Source organism: Euphorbia lathyris, chromosome 2 (genome assembly GCF_963576675.1).
Source record: "Euphorbia lathyris chromosome 2, ddEupLath1.1, whole genome shotgun sequence".
Lineage (NCBI taxonomy): Eukaryota > Viridiplantae > Streptophyta > Magnoliopsida > Malpighiales > Euphorbiaceae > Euphorbia > Euphorbia lathyris.
Genome location: NC_088911.1, coordinates 14,764,619 through 14,780,468, shown reverse-complemented (window position 1 = coordinate 14,780,468; position 15,850 = coordinate 14,764,619). Strand labels below are relative to the sequence as shown.

At 32.9% G+C, this 15,850-nt stretch overlaps 1 protein-coding gene across 2 annotated transcripts; it reads right to left on the bottom strand.

Moving 5' to 3' along the window:
* Window positions 1-8,956: 8,956 nt before the first annotated feature.
* On the bottom strand, window positions 8,957-13,493 carry LOC136216790 (65-kDa microtubule-associated protein 3). 2 transcript variants are annotated; one of them, XM_066003347.1, is made up of 12 exons: window positions 13,216-13,493; window positions 12,923-13,120; window positions 12,569-12,817; window positions 12,157-12,366; window positions 11,911-12,066; window positions 11,643-11,799; window positions 11,201-11,352; window positions 11,026-11,113; window positions 10,765-10,838; window positions 10,527-10,601; window positions 10,147-10,420; window positions 8,957-9,882 (listed from the first exon to the last, which is right to left on the bottom strand). In XM_066003347.1, exons 1-12 carry the CDS (start codon window positions 13,285-13,287, stop codon window positions 9,461-9,463), a joined length of 2,127 nt encoding a protein of 708 aa, XP_065859419.1. In that variant the 5' UTR covers window positions 13,288-13,493; the 3' UTR covers window positions 8,957-9,460. The 2 variants fall into 2 exon arrangements, with proteins under 2 accessions (XP_065859419.1, XP_065859420.1); XM_066003348.1 differs by having other exon boundaries at window positions 8,958-9,882; window positions 11,655-11,799; window positions 13,216-13,492.
* Window positions 13,494-15,850: the final 2,357 nt, after the last annotated feature.

Below are 15,850 nucleotides of genomic sequence, written 5' to 3'. Positions count from 1 at the left end.
TTAAGTTAATCCCATGATTAAAACAATTAAATTTAAGTTCTTTGATTTAATTGTACTAATATGTTTGTTCAACGTTGAGTATATTAACTAACGAGAACAGGAACTCAAAGTTTATAAAAGAAAGACAGAACAAAGTCAGCATGAGTAAGTCACACAGCAGAACTGAGTAGAATACAACTCAGCGTTACGAAAGAAACGTCTTCTTCAGAAAAGCTTGAAGGCAAAGCTGCAAAGTCAAGCTGAGCAAGATTCAAGACGCCACTAAGTCAAGCTGAGTGATAATCAAGTCAGCGTCCAATTATCCGTCAACTTGCGAGACAAAGTCTGACACATCTCACAAGCCTCGAAAATCCGTTTCAAGGACCTTTTCGAGAAGTATGGACCATCTGGCGTTTGGCAAGAAGACAAACCTGGCGTTAGAAGACGAACCTGGCGCAAGAAGATGAAACTGGCAAGCCTGCCTCCTGTGCAGATTCAGAAGACAGGATTGGCCTGCAGTTCTGGAAGCTGACCAATGAATGATGAAAGAAGACCGTTTACTCTCAACGGATATGTCTTATTTCAAATTATTGAAGCTTCAGAATTCAGTATAAATGGACAAGTTCATCACTTGGATCATTATCGAACACATACAAGATAGATACAGACAAGCAAAATCTTCACTAAGTCAAAAATCCAAAAGAGAAGATCTCTGAATAGAAAAAGCAAGTTCTTATACCCTATTCCAATCATTGTGTAAAAGTCTAGAGTGAATTATATTCATCTAAAGTGTTCTTCATTTTTTGAGAACAATATTGTATCAATTGTAAAGGTTAGAAGAGTGAAGCTGAGTACTCGGTTATAGTACTTAGTGGTAGAGAAAATCTAAATACTCGGTTATAGTGTTCAGTCGTTGATAGGATTGAGTAGAAGAATAGAGGACGGTACTCTTGCATACTTAGTTGCTATTGTAAACGGTTTGTGCTCTACCTTTAAAGAGCTCAGTAGTAGATTGAAAAAGCCCGGAGGGATTCTGGGGACTGGACGTAGGCGGTGAGGCCGAACCAGGATAAGTCTGCTGAGTAATCTCTAACCTTCTCTCTTGATATATATATGTATATGTATGTGCTGCTTGCTTAAATTGCTCAGTAAATAATTTGCACAAGCCGACACTGAGTAATCAGAGTGCTGAGTTGGAAGCTGACCTAAACTGTTACTTCTCAACTCACAATCGAAACAGCTCTAGTCAGTATCTGATTAAAGCTGTCTCACATCTCACTCAGCCTTGCTGACCTAAAATTGAGTTAAATTGTCAAACATTTAATTAAGTCAGCATTATTGAGCGAAAAAGTTACATTAGTTCCTAACCCCCCCCCCCCTCCCCCCCCCTCCCTTGGAACTAATCATACTACGTTACACGGGACCAACACTTACTTTGTCAAAGTTCATCATCATCCAATGGTGGAAAAAATAAAGTAAGGCTTGTTTTGTCAAAAACAAAGTAAGCACCAGAAAAACATATAAAGCGGTAAAAACTCAAAAAATGTGAAAACGGTAAAACGTGGAAATGGTAAAAATTAGAAAAACGTGAAATGAACAAAAACATAAAAAATGGACTAAACAGTAAAACGTGAAAATATAAAAAATATAAAAAAATATAAAATGGGAAAACGTGAAAAACAAAAAAAAAAGAAAAACGAGAAACATAAAAAACGTGAAAAAAAAAATTCGAATAGTGGAAAAACGTGAAAAATACGAAAAACATGCAAAATGGAGAAAATGGCAAAAATGTGAAAAACAAAAAAAAAAGATAAAAACGGTAAAAAAAATATGAAAAACGTGAAATTTGTGTTAGTTTGTTCTTACAGATTATGGCACAATGTTTTTTTCTTTTTCTTTTTTAATGGGTATTTTTTTATTGTTTGAAAAACAAATAAACATCATACGCTAAATAGTTCGGTCCTTTATACCATTTATTTAGTAGGGTCGTCCCTAGGCATGGGCAGGAGGGGCGCCTGCCCATGGCCCAATGGATGTAGGGGCCCAAAAATAATATTTTTTCAAATAATAATAATAATATAGAAATTAAATCTTAAAAGGTGCAACGATTAAAGAAATAATACTAGGCCTAAACAAATCACAGAGCACGTCTAGACACATGGGGGAGAGGGGTCGAAAAATAAAATTTTATAAAAAAGAATACAGAATTTTTTTTTAATTGAAAGCTGGGTAGCGAGGAAGGGTCAGATACGGATATCCCAGTTATGCTGGCACCCCCGAACCAAACCCCAAAGCCCCCGAACCAATATTATTAAAAGGAATAGAAAAGAGTTCTGAAAACAAAAGAATGAAAGAATAAAATAAAATATAGTAAAAAATCATGAAAAACGATAAAAAACCGTCGTCCAATGTCATGAAAATAGGCCGAACTACAGAAGTCTGAATATCGCTCCACCAAGAGTAGCCAGAAGAAGTTCGACCATAGTTCGCTAGCAAGTCGTTAACATGATTACCTTCACGATAAATATGGGAAAAAAACACAGTTCATAGCATCAACCTGTGCTAGACATCAGAACCATTTATGGCTAAGCACCCAAGGGACTGATTTCGATCTTGATTTCAGCATTTGCACTACGTACATTGAATCGCTTTCAAGCCAAATTCTCCACCACCCTTACTGTAAGCTGTGTCAATATCATGAACAGCAGCAGTCAGTTCAGCGAGGAAAGCAAACGATCCTTCAACAGGAAACGAGAATGCACGAAGAAACAAACCAAATTGAGACCAGAAGATTCCACCGCAGCCCGCGGAACCAGGAGAACCCGTGATAGAAGCATCAGTGTTAATGTTCGTCCAATCCACCGGAGGAGGCTGCCAAAAAACAGGAATAATTAGCGGTCCCCTAGGCAACCTTCGGGAAATCCCCAACTCACATAAGATCTGTATTTCAATCCTCGAATTCCAAGCGGTACCGCGACCCAAATGCAAAGACTCTCTTAGAGCACCCCCAAATACGCCTTAACACTATTGCAGCTATCAGTTTAACCAAGTTTCTAAAAAATAGACCAATTTATTTTGATACTAAATTCTTATTTGAGGTAAAATAAAAAAGAAGAGAAGAAACCACCCCAAACGAAACAAAACAAAACAAAACAAATTGAGAAAAAAGACTTAGAGAATTCCTCTATTTATTTATATTAATTCAATTTTAAGTTTACTTAGAAAATACGTCAGTATAGATAAGAAAGAGTGAATAGTAATGTAGTGGGTAAATTTTACCTAAGTTGTTGCAATTTGAAAGTGATATTTAGTAATATTCGTGATTCTATGAAATAATATTCTGATAATTGAATGAACTTTTTCAGTGGTTCCTATTTACCCTATTAACTCTATAAAAGTGGTATTTCTCACCACTTATGATCCTATTTAGCCTCTTAACTCCATAAAAATGGTATTTCTTATCAATTCATAGTAGTCAAAAAAGTTGAAAAGAGAAAGAACGAATAAAAAATACAAATAACAAGAACATTAATATAAACAAGTTAATGTACCAAAATAGGCCTATGATTTTTGGGGAAGTATCAATCTATGTTCCATTTACAAAATAGCATAAATATAGGTTTAACGTTTAAAAAAAGTTATCAATTTAGGCTTCGATAACGAATTGTAAGGGGTGAAAAATACCACTTTTATGGAGTTAAGGGGGTAAATAGAACATTCTATGAGTTGGAGGGATAAATGAACAAGTTGAGGGGGTGAGAAATACCACTTTTATGGAGTTAATGGGGTAAATAGGACATTCGATGAGTTGAGGGGATAAAGTGACCAATTTGAACAAGTTAAGGGGGCTGGGGAAGCATTAGGCCAAAAATAAATTATGTAAAGTTTTCACAATCTGCTATTTTGACAAACTCAACAAATTTAAATACTGATATCAACAATTTTGGTAAAATCATTTGCAACAATTCTGTATTCTTAGAACTCGTTTTTTCAATAAAGCGGGGCAACCACTTCAGTTTGTTCTGAACTCTTTAGTTTGGACTTCGGTAAAGACGATTCACTAAGAAATTGTGCAGCATTGCCTCTGGTGGATTGGACAAACTTTAGAATTAAATTTTTGGAATGGGGGTTGGATGTGCCCCTCGTTGGCCGTTCAAGTTGGTTTATCTAATAGGCAGCAACGCTCTTGCCTAGATTTGGTGGAGGATTATCTCGTTGGAAATAGCTGGCATAGTCTCCCTGAGCTTTCTTCTAATGTGGAGAGTAGGGTCCAAAGTGTTATGCGTGGGGAGGATGCGGTTGATGTCTGTATTTGGAAGCTTGCTTCTAGTGGGATCCTCACTGTTAAACTTTTATAAGCTTGGCTCAAGGCGCCAGAAGAGCAGCATCCGTGGAGTCGTTTTCTTCGATGCATATGCGTTCCTCCTGCTCATGCATTAATTGGTTGGCGTGCTTATCTTGTATATCTGCCGACGCACGATCAGCTTGCTTTACGTGGATGTCCTATTGTCTCGTGTTGTAGTTTGTGTTTGTCGGATTCAAGATCAATTGATCACCTCTTCATCGCCTGCCCGTTTACTAAGATTATTTGGCATGGCATCAGTTTGCTATTTGGTAGGCGTTTAAACACTAGCTCGACCCTCAAAAACTTGATTATTGACGCTTAAATTTAGCGTTTTAGTCCTCAGATTTTTTATTTATGGGCTGCTGCAGTTGCTAATACGATATAGGCTCTCTGGATTACTCGGAATAAATTCCTTTTATGAACTTATTTAAAATAATTTATTGGTTATTAAAATGATTTACTAACTCTTTTAATTTGATTATCTATTAGTTCTGAAATTATTTAAATTGATATAGATTTCAATTTTATCGTGGATTTAAATGATTAATCATATCAATTTAAACAAGTGGAAAAAAAAAACTAATAACACACTTTATAAATTCACAAGTTAAATCCACTTTTTTTAATAAATTGATATATTAAGTTGGCAAAATTTTATCTAGTTAAATTATGATGGGTTAAAATATATGGACAAATATACATGTTTTTTCATATTAAATAATTTTAAATGTTGATTCTTTTCCTTTATATAGTATATTTTTCTTGTATACTATGTTTTAATCCTATGGTAGATATAAATATTATGAATTATATAATAACATTTTAAAGCACGTGTAATATATTTTTCGTATTTAATTTACTTTTTAACGATCGAGTTATTAATTGATTACATTTTACACAAGTTTAGGGGGCTAATTAAATATTTTATGCAAATTCAGGAGGCTACCAGGATACTTTAAAAGTTTAAGGACCAATCAAACTTTTTGGATAAGTTCAATACGCAAATGATGTATTAAGCCTATAAAGAATTACCTTCACACTGTAACTGAACAAATGAATTGATTATTCACTATTAGATTTAAACTGATTAAAAAATAAACCTTAGAATGTTTTGAATCTCCACCACTGATTTTAATTAAATCTACAGTAAAACCTCACTAAATGAATATTCGATAAATTAATAATCTCGATTAAATAATAATTTTATCTGGTCCCAACTTAAACTAACGAGATAAAATAATAACCTTACTAAATGTATTAGATAATAATTTTATTGCTCGAGGTCTAATTTGCTTCTATTTCTCATTAAGGTTGATACAAAACAAAGACAACTAAAAATTTTAAAACTCAAATAATCTAGAACACTACCATATAAAATCTCATAAATACTTTTGAACTACAAAACTGGACTAGGTAATTTGTTAATAGGAAAGATAGAATGAGCTACAAAATAAGTCCAGAAACCATTTGATAGCCCAATTTGGAACTTCAAGGCTTTTACAACATTCCAGATATGTCGATGCTTTATTTTTGGCACCTTCTTTAGCTGAGGAGTTTCTACACAACTCTTTTGATGTATAATCCATTAATGCAGTAGCGAATACAGAATTACCGATTTTACACGGACGTATTTTTTTTTCTTTTTATCATAATTTGAATGGTCAAAAACCAATTTTTAAGTATTAATGTACAATTTCTCAAAATTAATCTAGATTTCGTTTAAGAGTCCTATCATGTAAAAAAAATTGGATTTAGAGAGGCACGAACAAGTAAAAAAAAATTAAAAATTTTGATTTGAGAGGGCCTACCAAGTCAAAAAAAATTAATTATTTGGATTTAAGGAGAGCCTAACCGAAAAAAATAAAAATTTGGATTTGAGAAGCCTAACATGCCAAAAATAATTAGAAATTTGGATTTAGAAAGACCTAACAGATCCAAAAAAAAATTAGAAATTTGGATTTAGTGATGCCTAACAGGTCCAAAAAATTAGAAATTTGGATTTAGGGAGTACCAAATAGGCCCAAAATATTGAAATTTTGAATTTTTGGACAAACCTAACACTTAATGAGTTATTTTGGAAGTTTAATTCGGCATCCGATAATTTTATTTTTTGAGACAGGACTGACCGAAACTACCCGGGATCAATGTGGTTCCGGCGGCCGGAGGGGCCCACCCCTGCATTGATGTGCATAAAAACTAGCTAAATGAAATTCTGGACCATTATCTATGTGAATGATCTTAACAGTTTTCTGAAACTGATTCTGAACTGACACACAAAATTGCTTAATTAATCAGGAACTTCAGATTCCATTTCATCTTAAAACAAAGAGCCCAAGTAAAACTATTATAGTAATCTACAATAGTTAGAAAATATTTGTAACCCATAATGCGAATCCAGGATTTGAGGGAGGGGGGCAAAATTCTACATAAAAAAAAATTTTAGACAAAAAATGTAAAATTGTTCAATTTTTTATGACAAAAAATGCAAAATTGTTCAATTTTTGGTAACGAAAAATGAAAAATCGTTCAATTATCATGCATTATTTTCATGATTTTTTTTTTGATAAAAAGCGTAAATTATAATGTCTCTGACTCATAATCATCCATTTCTGGGATTCTCGGGTTGTTATGCATCAAATATCCCTAACGTTTTGGGTCAGGTGCAATTTTACCCCTAACATCTAAAATGGTACAATTTTACCCCTAATGTTTGTAGCCAAGAGCAATTTTATCTATAACGTTAATAAATTGGATCAATTTCATACACTATTATAAAATACAGTCATTTTTTTCTTTATTTTGCACCAATTGAATATCAATTTTGTAATTTTGCACCAATTTTACCCCTAACGTTGATAAATTGGATCAATTTCAGACACTATTATTCATGACCGAGAAGACAGTTTGATGAATTATTTCTCAAATTGACCCAATTTATCAACGTTAGGGGTAAAATTGCTATTGGCTTCCAACATTAGGGATAAAATTGTACTATTTTAAACGTTAGGGATAAAATTGTTTCTGACCCAAAACATTAGAGGTATTTTTGCACTTTAACCTTTATTTTTGGACTAAAGTTTTTTTTTTTTTTTTTTTAATGGGTGGGGGGCAAATGCCCCATTTGACCCCTACATCCGCCCCTGCCCACAATAGATTGTGACGTAGGCCCTCATATATCCATATGGATTAAATCAAAACAATGCTTAGTAGAATAATGCACAGAAAAAACTAATTTGTCTTTCAAAAAAAGAAAAAACTAATTTGTGTTGTTTAGCTAATGGACAAACTTCCCAAATTGTTGCATCTTTTCCAAGAAAAAATAAACATTTGGTTCCTGGAATGACCGAAGAGAATAGAATAAATATTTTTTAGAAATAAATATTCGTATGTTTAGTTGATGGAATGAAATTGTATGGAATAGCTAATGTTATTATTCAAAAGATAATTTTACCCTTTAAGTATAATTTTTTATTTATTTTCAAATTTTAATTATTATAATAAATTATTCAAATATTTGATATATATTATTGAAAAAAAAACATGAAAAACAATAAAACGAAAAAAACGGTACAAACGTGAAAAATACGAAAAACGATTAAAACGTGAAAAACCGTAGCTATTCACGTTTTTCATGTTCACTTTTCTAAATTTTTACCTTTTTTACGTTTCACATTTTTATCGTTTATAAAAATAAGGACTTGATTCTTCTGGTCTTGTACCAACCATTTTTAAGAAGCAAGAAATTTTTTAGACAAAAAAGCCGAACAAAGCTCAAAGAAAGAGAAAACCATTTGATAGTAATGCATTAGAAGAGAAAAGAAGAATAGCAATTCGAAAGAAGAATCAGAAAGAATAAATAACTACTTCTAAAATTAGTCTCCGATAGTAAAATAGAAGAAAAGAAAAAGTGATAAAGATCCTGAAGTTGGGCCTAGGCTTGAGGCTAATGATAAATAACTTCAGCCCAAGAATACCCAATGAATTGATGAGCTGTCATGGGTTAGTATATATATCTGGATAGACATATATCCACAATCAATAAATGGATGAAATCTCTTGTAATGAGCAATTTTAGTTCTGTAAGGGAAAATCCTTTTTTTTTTTTTTTTTTTTTTTTTTTTTAATAATATCCGAAGAATTTCCAACTAAGAGTCACATTAGACATGCTTAATTTGTACAATTAATTTGGTATACACGTGGCAGCCACATGTGTACAACATGTATATCCTAACCACGATTTTTCAATATAAAATTCTAGTTTATAAATTCTGCCAATCTGACCGATTAAACCCAACCTAGTAGACAAATTGGTCTGGAGAAGCATAAAATATTATCGCTAAAAATTGAATTAAAAGTTATCTCTAATATATTCTTTCACACAAATATCTCTTAAGTTTGAAATGTGTAGAAGGATTGAAAATCCAAATAGTTGAATGAGGTAGTGAGAATTTGAATTTTGACCATTTGATCTAAGATGATGTAATACTATGTCAACTGTAAATCAATTGAATTAAAAACTTAAGTTGATAGTTAAAGTCTAAGAATAATTTTTTATTATTATTTCTAACACATTGAATTTTAATACACAAATTAACCGAAATAATATTACAGAAATCAAATACTGAATTCAATAACCAACTTATCTTGAGACCAAAGGAGGCAACAAAATGATGGAAAAAAGAAACCATATTGAATTAATAAATGACAAATTATCAACAATCAATATCACATATAATAAAATCAGAAACAACCACTACAACCAGAGACGGACCGATAATATGGTTTGGTAGCCTCAGTTCCCCGACCAATCTAAAAATACATTTTAGTACGGCATCAAAATCCCCAACTAATCCACCAAATACAGTCATCTGTCAAATTTTAGCCCTTATAACTTTATCCTCTGTCTGCCCCGACTACAGCTACCTCATATAAAACGACATCGTCTGGGAAGTGCCAACTTCAATAACTTGGCAATACAAATAATTATCACACTTTCTGTATGAAAACTCATTCAACAAATTCTTTATTCCTATACCATAGCAAATCATTGGAAGGGAATAAAAAAAACAGCACAAAACAGCACATTTGACTGGTGTATTTTCAAGTTAGTGACTTGTGAAAATTGCAGCAAATGAATTAAACCAGTTGTGGTTCAGGACAGAGGAAACCAGCTCTTACCTCTTCAAAAGAGTATTCAACATTTTGGAGAAGAAGACTTTTAGCTTTTTTTGAAGAAGAATAACGATATGGTGTGGCTGGTGTTAAGGCCATCAGCATAGGAGGTAATGTTGATGTTTTTGGAGTTATTGGCACTTCAATTGGAAGTTTCTTTGGGGTTATGTTTTCTTTGTCTTTACCAGATATAGGTTTGGTTGGTGTTTTCATTAATGTCTGTGATGTTTCATTTCGCTTCCCTTTCTGGTCTTCTGCGAATTTTTCTATGTTTGCTTCGGAAGACATTGATAAAGGGATTGGAGAAAGGGGCTTTCTAGTCAAGCGTGATGTTGAAACCTGTTGCTTCTTCACGAAATGATCACTGATCTCTGAGTTTCTCCTGCCTACAATTACATTTTCCAGAAAAAAGACATCATTTTAAAAACTTATAGAATATGATTTAGAAAATATTAGGCATATACTGAAGATTGAAGGTGTGATTAGTATTGATCTGTTCATGAAAATACATTATATTCTAGAAAACAATTTTCCAAATTTTAACAAATGAGTTTCCAAGTTCTCAAGAGTTTTGATTTCGGAAACACATATAGGACATGAAACATTTTGGTTCACACAAATGGGAAAAGGGAAAAAGATATAAAAGATACCAGAGGACTGAGATGTGAATCCACCATATTGTTGGGAGTCCAAAATGCTATTTTGGTTAACAAAATCAACCTTCTTAACGGGATAGAATCCGGCAGACACTTTTTTATCAGCTTTAATGTTTTGAAGCATCGATCCACCAAGAGAGAGTTTCCGGTCACTTGCAACTGCTGCAGAAGTTCTACAACCCTTTCTTCCACTCCTTGATGGACTGGGTTTAGCTCCAAAACGTACTTCTTGCTCTGCTATCAGCTGGAGCTGAAGTTTCTTCTGATCCTAGAATATAAAAATGTGGACTTTAAATCCTTGTATAGAGGGGGGTTGATATAGCTACATGTCAACTCTTCAATAAGGAAATAACTAATTGAAGTAAAATTCGTACTCTTTGTCTTATCTTTTCTTGTTCCTTCTCCTTCCTTAGATTGTTGTACTGTTCCATCCTAAAAAGAAGCCTCTCCTAAGTGACAAAAGATCATGAGACAACTTAAATTAAACCGTACACTTGATAGAAGGAAAAGTAAGTAAATTTCAGTACAACAAGTTCATCAAAACCAGATTCACAAATCTAATTAGACAATCCAATACTATATATATCCTGCATTAAAGAAAAAGATGCTTACACTGTCGTAAAGGAACTGAAGTCCTCGTTCGTTCTCCCAAGCCATGATTTTTGAAGTTAATATCTCAACCATTGCTGTTCCACAATCAATAAAAACAAGGTTCTTAGAAAGATTTCAGAACACCAGAAAGATTGCTTAAAGCTATAGAAAATCAGAAGAACATTCACTTATATGTGCGAACTCAATTATGAAGCAAAAGTTATGAAAATGCAGTCATCATTCGAGTGAGATAATTGAGAATGGCAATGAGACCATCTTTACCAGGGATTTTGTTGATAACTGTGCGAGCTTTCTCAGCACGTTTCAAGGTAAGATGTGCACCTCTTCCAGCATTATAACGATTCTCATCCTAGAACATCAAATTGAGGAAATTCCATTGAGGACTAGGGAAATTATAACTAGAATTGTATTTAGATTAGTAGAAAATTTGCTCAACCCTGTTATACTCTTCCAGCCAACTCTCTTCTTCGCATGCAGCACACCATTTCTCGAATTTGTCGAGTATTTCTTTCCTGCTCCAAGCTTGCTCTTTAACATTTGCGATAGCAAGATCAATCTCTTCCAATACATGCATAGGATCCATTTCTCCTGCAAAATTATGTTACATAATGGTAAGAAAAGAATAATGCAGTTGCAGATGGTTTTCCGTTTCCATAGACACATGCCAATCTGAAAGAACTTTACATAAAGAAAATAAAAGATCCACTTGAGAGACTTAGAGTTTGCAGACATGCAACTTGCAAGTAGCACACCAAAAAAAGTCAAATGCACTTCATATATCCATATTGATGAAGAAATCAGAATTCAGCAGTGCCTTTTACGTTCTAGGTTTGTATTGTCATAATACTTATACGTTTTATATCTAAATAAAGACTCACTAGAGATTGCACCTTCAACTGAATAATCCGCAGCACTAGATGCTGGTACAATGTGTGCACTTCTGCATATTTCTTCTAGTTCCAACCTCTTCTTCAGAATAAGGTCTTTCACTTTGCCTGATTTGAGCTCTTCGAGTCTTAGGACTTCATCCTCGACCTACAAATTTTCAAAAACATGATTCAAGTACATCTTTATTCTTGTAATTCAGAACTCGGTAGAGTCAACTAAGCAGGAAAGCTATTACCAATCTCAATGGCTACTACTCACATGTTTGATAAAATCCATAGAAAGCATATCAGGCTCAATAATTTCAGGTTCTGAGGCATTAATATTACTGGTAAGAGTCCAGTATATTTCCTGCTCCTCGGTTGGAATTTCCATCAGATTCCAGAGATTGAGAAGAACAGTTCCAAGATCTCGAAGCTGGTAAAAGAATTAAGAAATATATATTATACGGGCAAAGCCAAGAAAGTTTCAAACAATTAATACAAAGAAATTATTATTCAAACTAACCCTTTGAATTCTCTGTATCTTGATATCTCGTAGACCTTCAATAGTAGTAAGCAATATCATAATTGCATCATCTGTTGACTGTTTAAATCCACCAGTTTCATCAAAAGTAGGATGAATCTTCTGAATTAGATCATTGAAGTCCAGACCAAGCACCAAACACAGGGAATTCATATTATCCACAAGACCCATTACTTGGTTCAAACGCTTGCTCTGCCAGTTAAAATAGTGGTAAAACAATTGAACAAAATATTAGCAACATAATTAGTTTACTACCCCAGTTTAGGAACTAAATTCTCAGGTAATACATAGCAAATGATCATAATTAACACACAACTAAAAGAAAATTGCACTGACAGTTTCTAGGTCAGACAAATAAAACGGATTTGGGATCATGCATGACAGGGAGACAAACCTTCTCAGCTTTAAGCTCTCGCAACTGGTTCTGCAGTTCTTCTAGTCTTTTTAGAGACAAATCGTCCAGAACCTCGTTCAGACTATCTTCTGTGGGACCGAAAATCTCATTCGAGGTGCTCCTCAATTCATTTACAATTTCAAGAAATTGCTTTTTCCTCTCTGCTTTCCTCTTCCGCATTTCCACAAGCAGTGGCCTAATGATTTCAGTCTTTTCCTTCAAGCATACAGTCGCATTCTTCTTCTCATACTGCAACCAGTAAACAGATTTCAAATTTTCCATTAAAGAAAAAGTAAAAAAGATGAAGAAAACTGAATTTAGTATGAACTCAATTCCACTCATAACATCACTTACTTTCAAAGAAGGCTCACCCAACTCAGAGCATATGCCCTCAATTTCAGCTTCAATCGAAACAATTTCTCTTTGCAATTCAGATCTGCGCTCATTTGCCTTATTAACTTTCCTTTTGTACACCTCCAAACACTCCTGCTCAATTTCAAGCAGCATTTCATCCCTTCGAACGTCATTTTCTCCTACGTCATCCCAAATTTTCTGATTTTCCACGAAATCAAACCACCAAAATAACAAATCAACATCTCCATCCAAACAAAACATACAAAATTCAGAAAGAAAAATTAGAAAAAAACCTGCAATTCCAATAACAACAATCCGCAAGTCGTCTCTACACTGGTAATCCGATCGACTTGATCGTTATACATGGCTGATTTCACACTTTTTTTTTAGCGAGGGAGATAGGAGAGAATGGTGTTCGTAAATAGAAGCGATGATGTGATAGATTTGGAAGAAAAAAGCAGAGAGACGAAGGAAAAAAGTTAAGGAGAGGAAAAGAAAAGTAACGCTTGAAATTGAATTTGGATGAAATGTAATAGGAGGGAAAATAAAGAATGATTAATTTAATAGGATGAGAATTAGAAATGGAAATGGAGCGGGAGGGACCGTTATATTGGGAAAAGGAAGATTAAATTTAAATGCACCAAAAGGTAAGGTTGACGCGTCATCATTGCAGTCATGTGGGATATTGTGGTGTTGACATTGCCCATGAATTTAGTCATTTTGTCCACGGGCCAGGTACCCTCGGGCCGTGTTCTTGGACCAGACTTGGATAACAAACCACTAGTATAAAAAGAATTTCTTTAAATGTCAAGTTTTTGCAAAAAAAAAATGGTTATATCATCAAATATTGTAACGGCTGAGTTTTTTTTAATTAGAAATAATTTAAAAATAGAAATGTGATAAAAACATAAATAAAAAATGACAGAATGATAAAAAATCCAAGAAAAAACAGAAAATGATAAAAGCAGAAAAAAGAGTTATCAAACTGTAAAATAATTTTCAAAAGTGTTTTTATATATAATTTCCTCTATAAATTAAGTATAGACCTAGTTCGGTCTAGATCTGCTAAAACCCGTCTATTTTTTGGCTAGTTTGGGAGTGATCAAAATAGCACGGGCCGGGCTGGGCCAGGCCGCCTATTAATATTAATTAATCAATTAATTTATACATTTATATAGCCAAAGAATTGAGTTCGAGTGTCCAAAAGGTGAGTTTATATAACTTTTATTTTTTATAATTAAAAATTATGTACATATATTTAGGTGAGTTTATATTGACTGAACTTGAGATTTGATTTTTTAAGTCCGAACCCGATCCGAGCTCGCTTAAATTTATAACGGGTTGGACTAAGTATTTTTATATAAAAGCCCGATAGGCCCGTCCCAACACGACCCTTAAAGCATCTCCAATAGGGTGACATGGCTCTCTAAATTCTCAAATTTAACTAGTCATTTAGAGAGTAACCACTCCAACAATGTGACATGACTCTCTAAAATAAATAACTAGTCATTTTCACTAGCTAAATTTGACTAGCTATTTCTATTTTTTATTCATTCTTTCTCTTTTCTCTTTGTATCTTTTTTCTACTTTTTCTTTTTTTCATTAAATTTAATCACTTTTAATGATAAAATAATTAAATAGAGAGTCAAATAGCTAGCATGGTTGGAGCACAACACAAATTTGGCTAGCTAAATTTGGCTAAACTAATATTTTATATTATTTTAGAGAGTCAAATAGCTAGTTAGTGTTGGAGATGCTCTTAGTCAAATAGGTTTCTAACCATTTAAATCATCAATTAGGTTACTTTTTAAAACTAATTAGATTCCTAATATTTTAAAATTGCCAACTATGTCTTCAACATATGTTGAAATGCTAATTGAATCCTTCTGTCAAATTGAAATAAAATTTTAATTTGTTAATTTTTAAAATATTTTTGATTCAATTTTAAGTGTTATTTGATTAGGAAAAAGAAACTGTTTATCAGATGACAATGTTTCAAAATGGTGATTTGTGAAATCAGAAAATATAGTTCTAAATAAATTTAATTGTTGTACTTTTTCATTTTAAGGTAGTCATCTGTAATTTTGACTTGGTCAAAAGTAATTTATATAGTGAAAGGTAAAATTTCAAGTTTAAGGGTATAGCAAAGTAAGATTAAAGTTGAATGTCTTATGTATAATTTATGCTTCAATTATTGTTAATATTCAATTCGAAAATTTTAACCAATAAAAAAACACGCACGATCCTAATAATTATAATAAATTTATTATAATTATTGAGTTGTTTTGTTTGTTTGTTTTTTTTCTTTCCTAGGCTGATCCCGGGTTGAGTTGTTTTGTTTGTTTGTTTTTTTCTTTCATTTCCTACCAAAAAAAATAATAAATTTATTAAAATAAGATATAATAAAATGACCTGACTCAGTTAGCATAGAAGGGATCTATTTATATATAGGTAATATGAGTTGTTAGGATTTATTCAAGTTATATGTTGAATAAATAACCCGTCCGAAATAGAATCAAGCCAAGCCCATAAAAAAAAACTGGAGATTTAGGGTTAGAGTTTTATAAGTTACAACTCATTCCTTAAGCTGAGTGAGCCTTCACTTTTTGGATCATCTTCTGCCTAATGCGATACCCTCCCATTTTTTGGTTCCCAATGTTATCAGCTACATTCAAGTGAGTTTGAGACTAGATTATATCATTTTTTTTTATCTGTTATTTAAATGCAAAGGAAAAAAAGATATATTGTTTGTCAAAAAAAAACAAACAAAAAAAAAAACTTGCACTTTTTTTTTAGTATCCAAAAGGTCTTTTTCCTTTGGTTCTAGATTCTTATTTTGAAATGAAATTGAAAAAGGGTTTCTGATACTCGAACTCAATTCTTTGGCTATGGGACAACTTAGGCTATAAATAGATAGCCACCTAACCC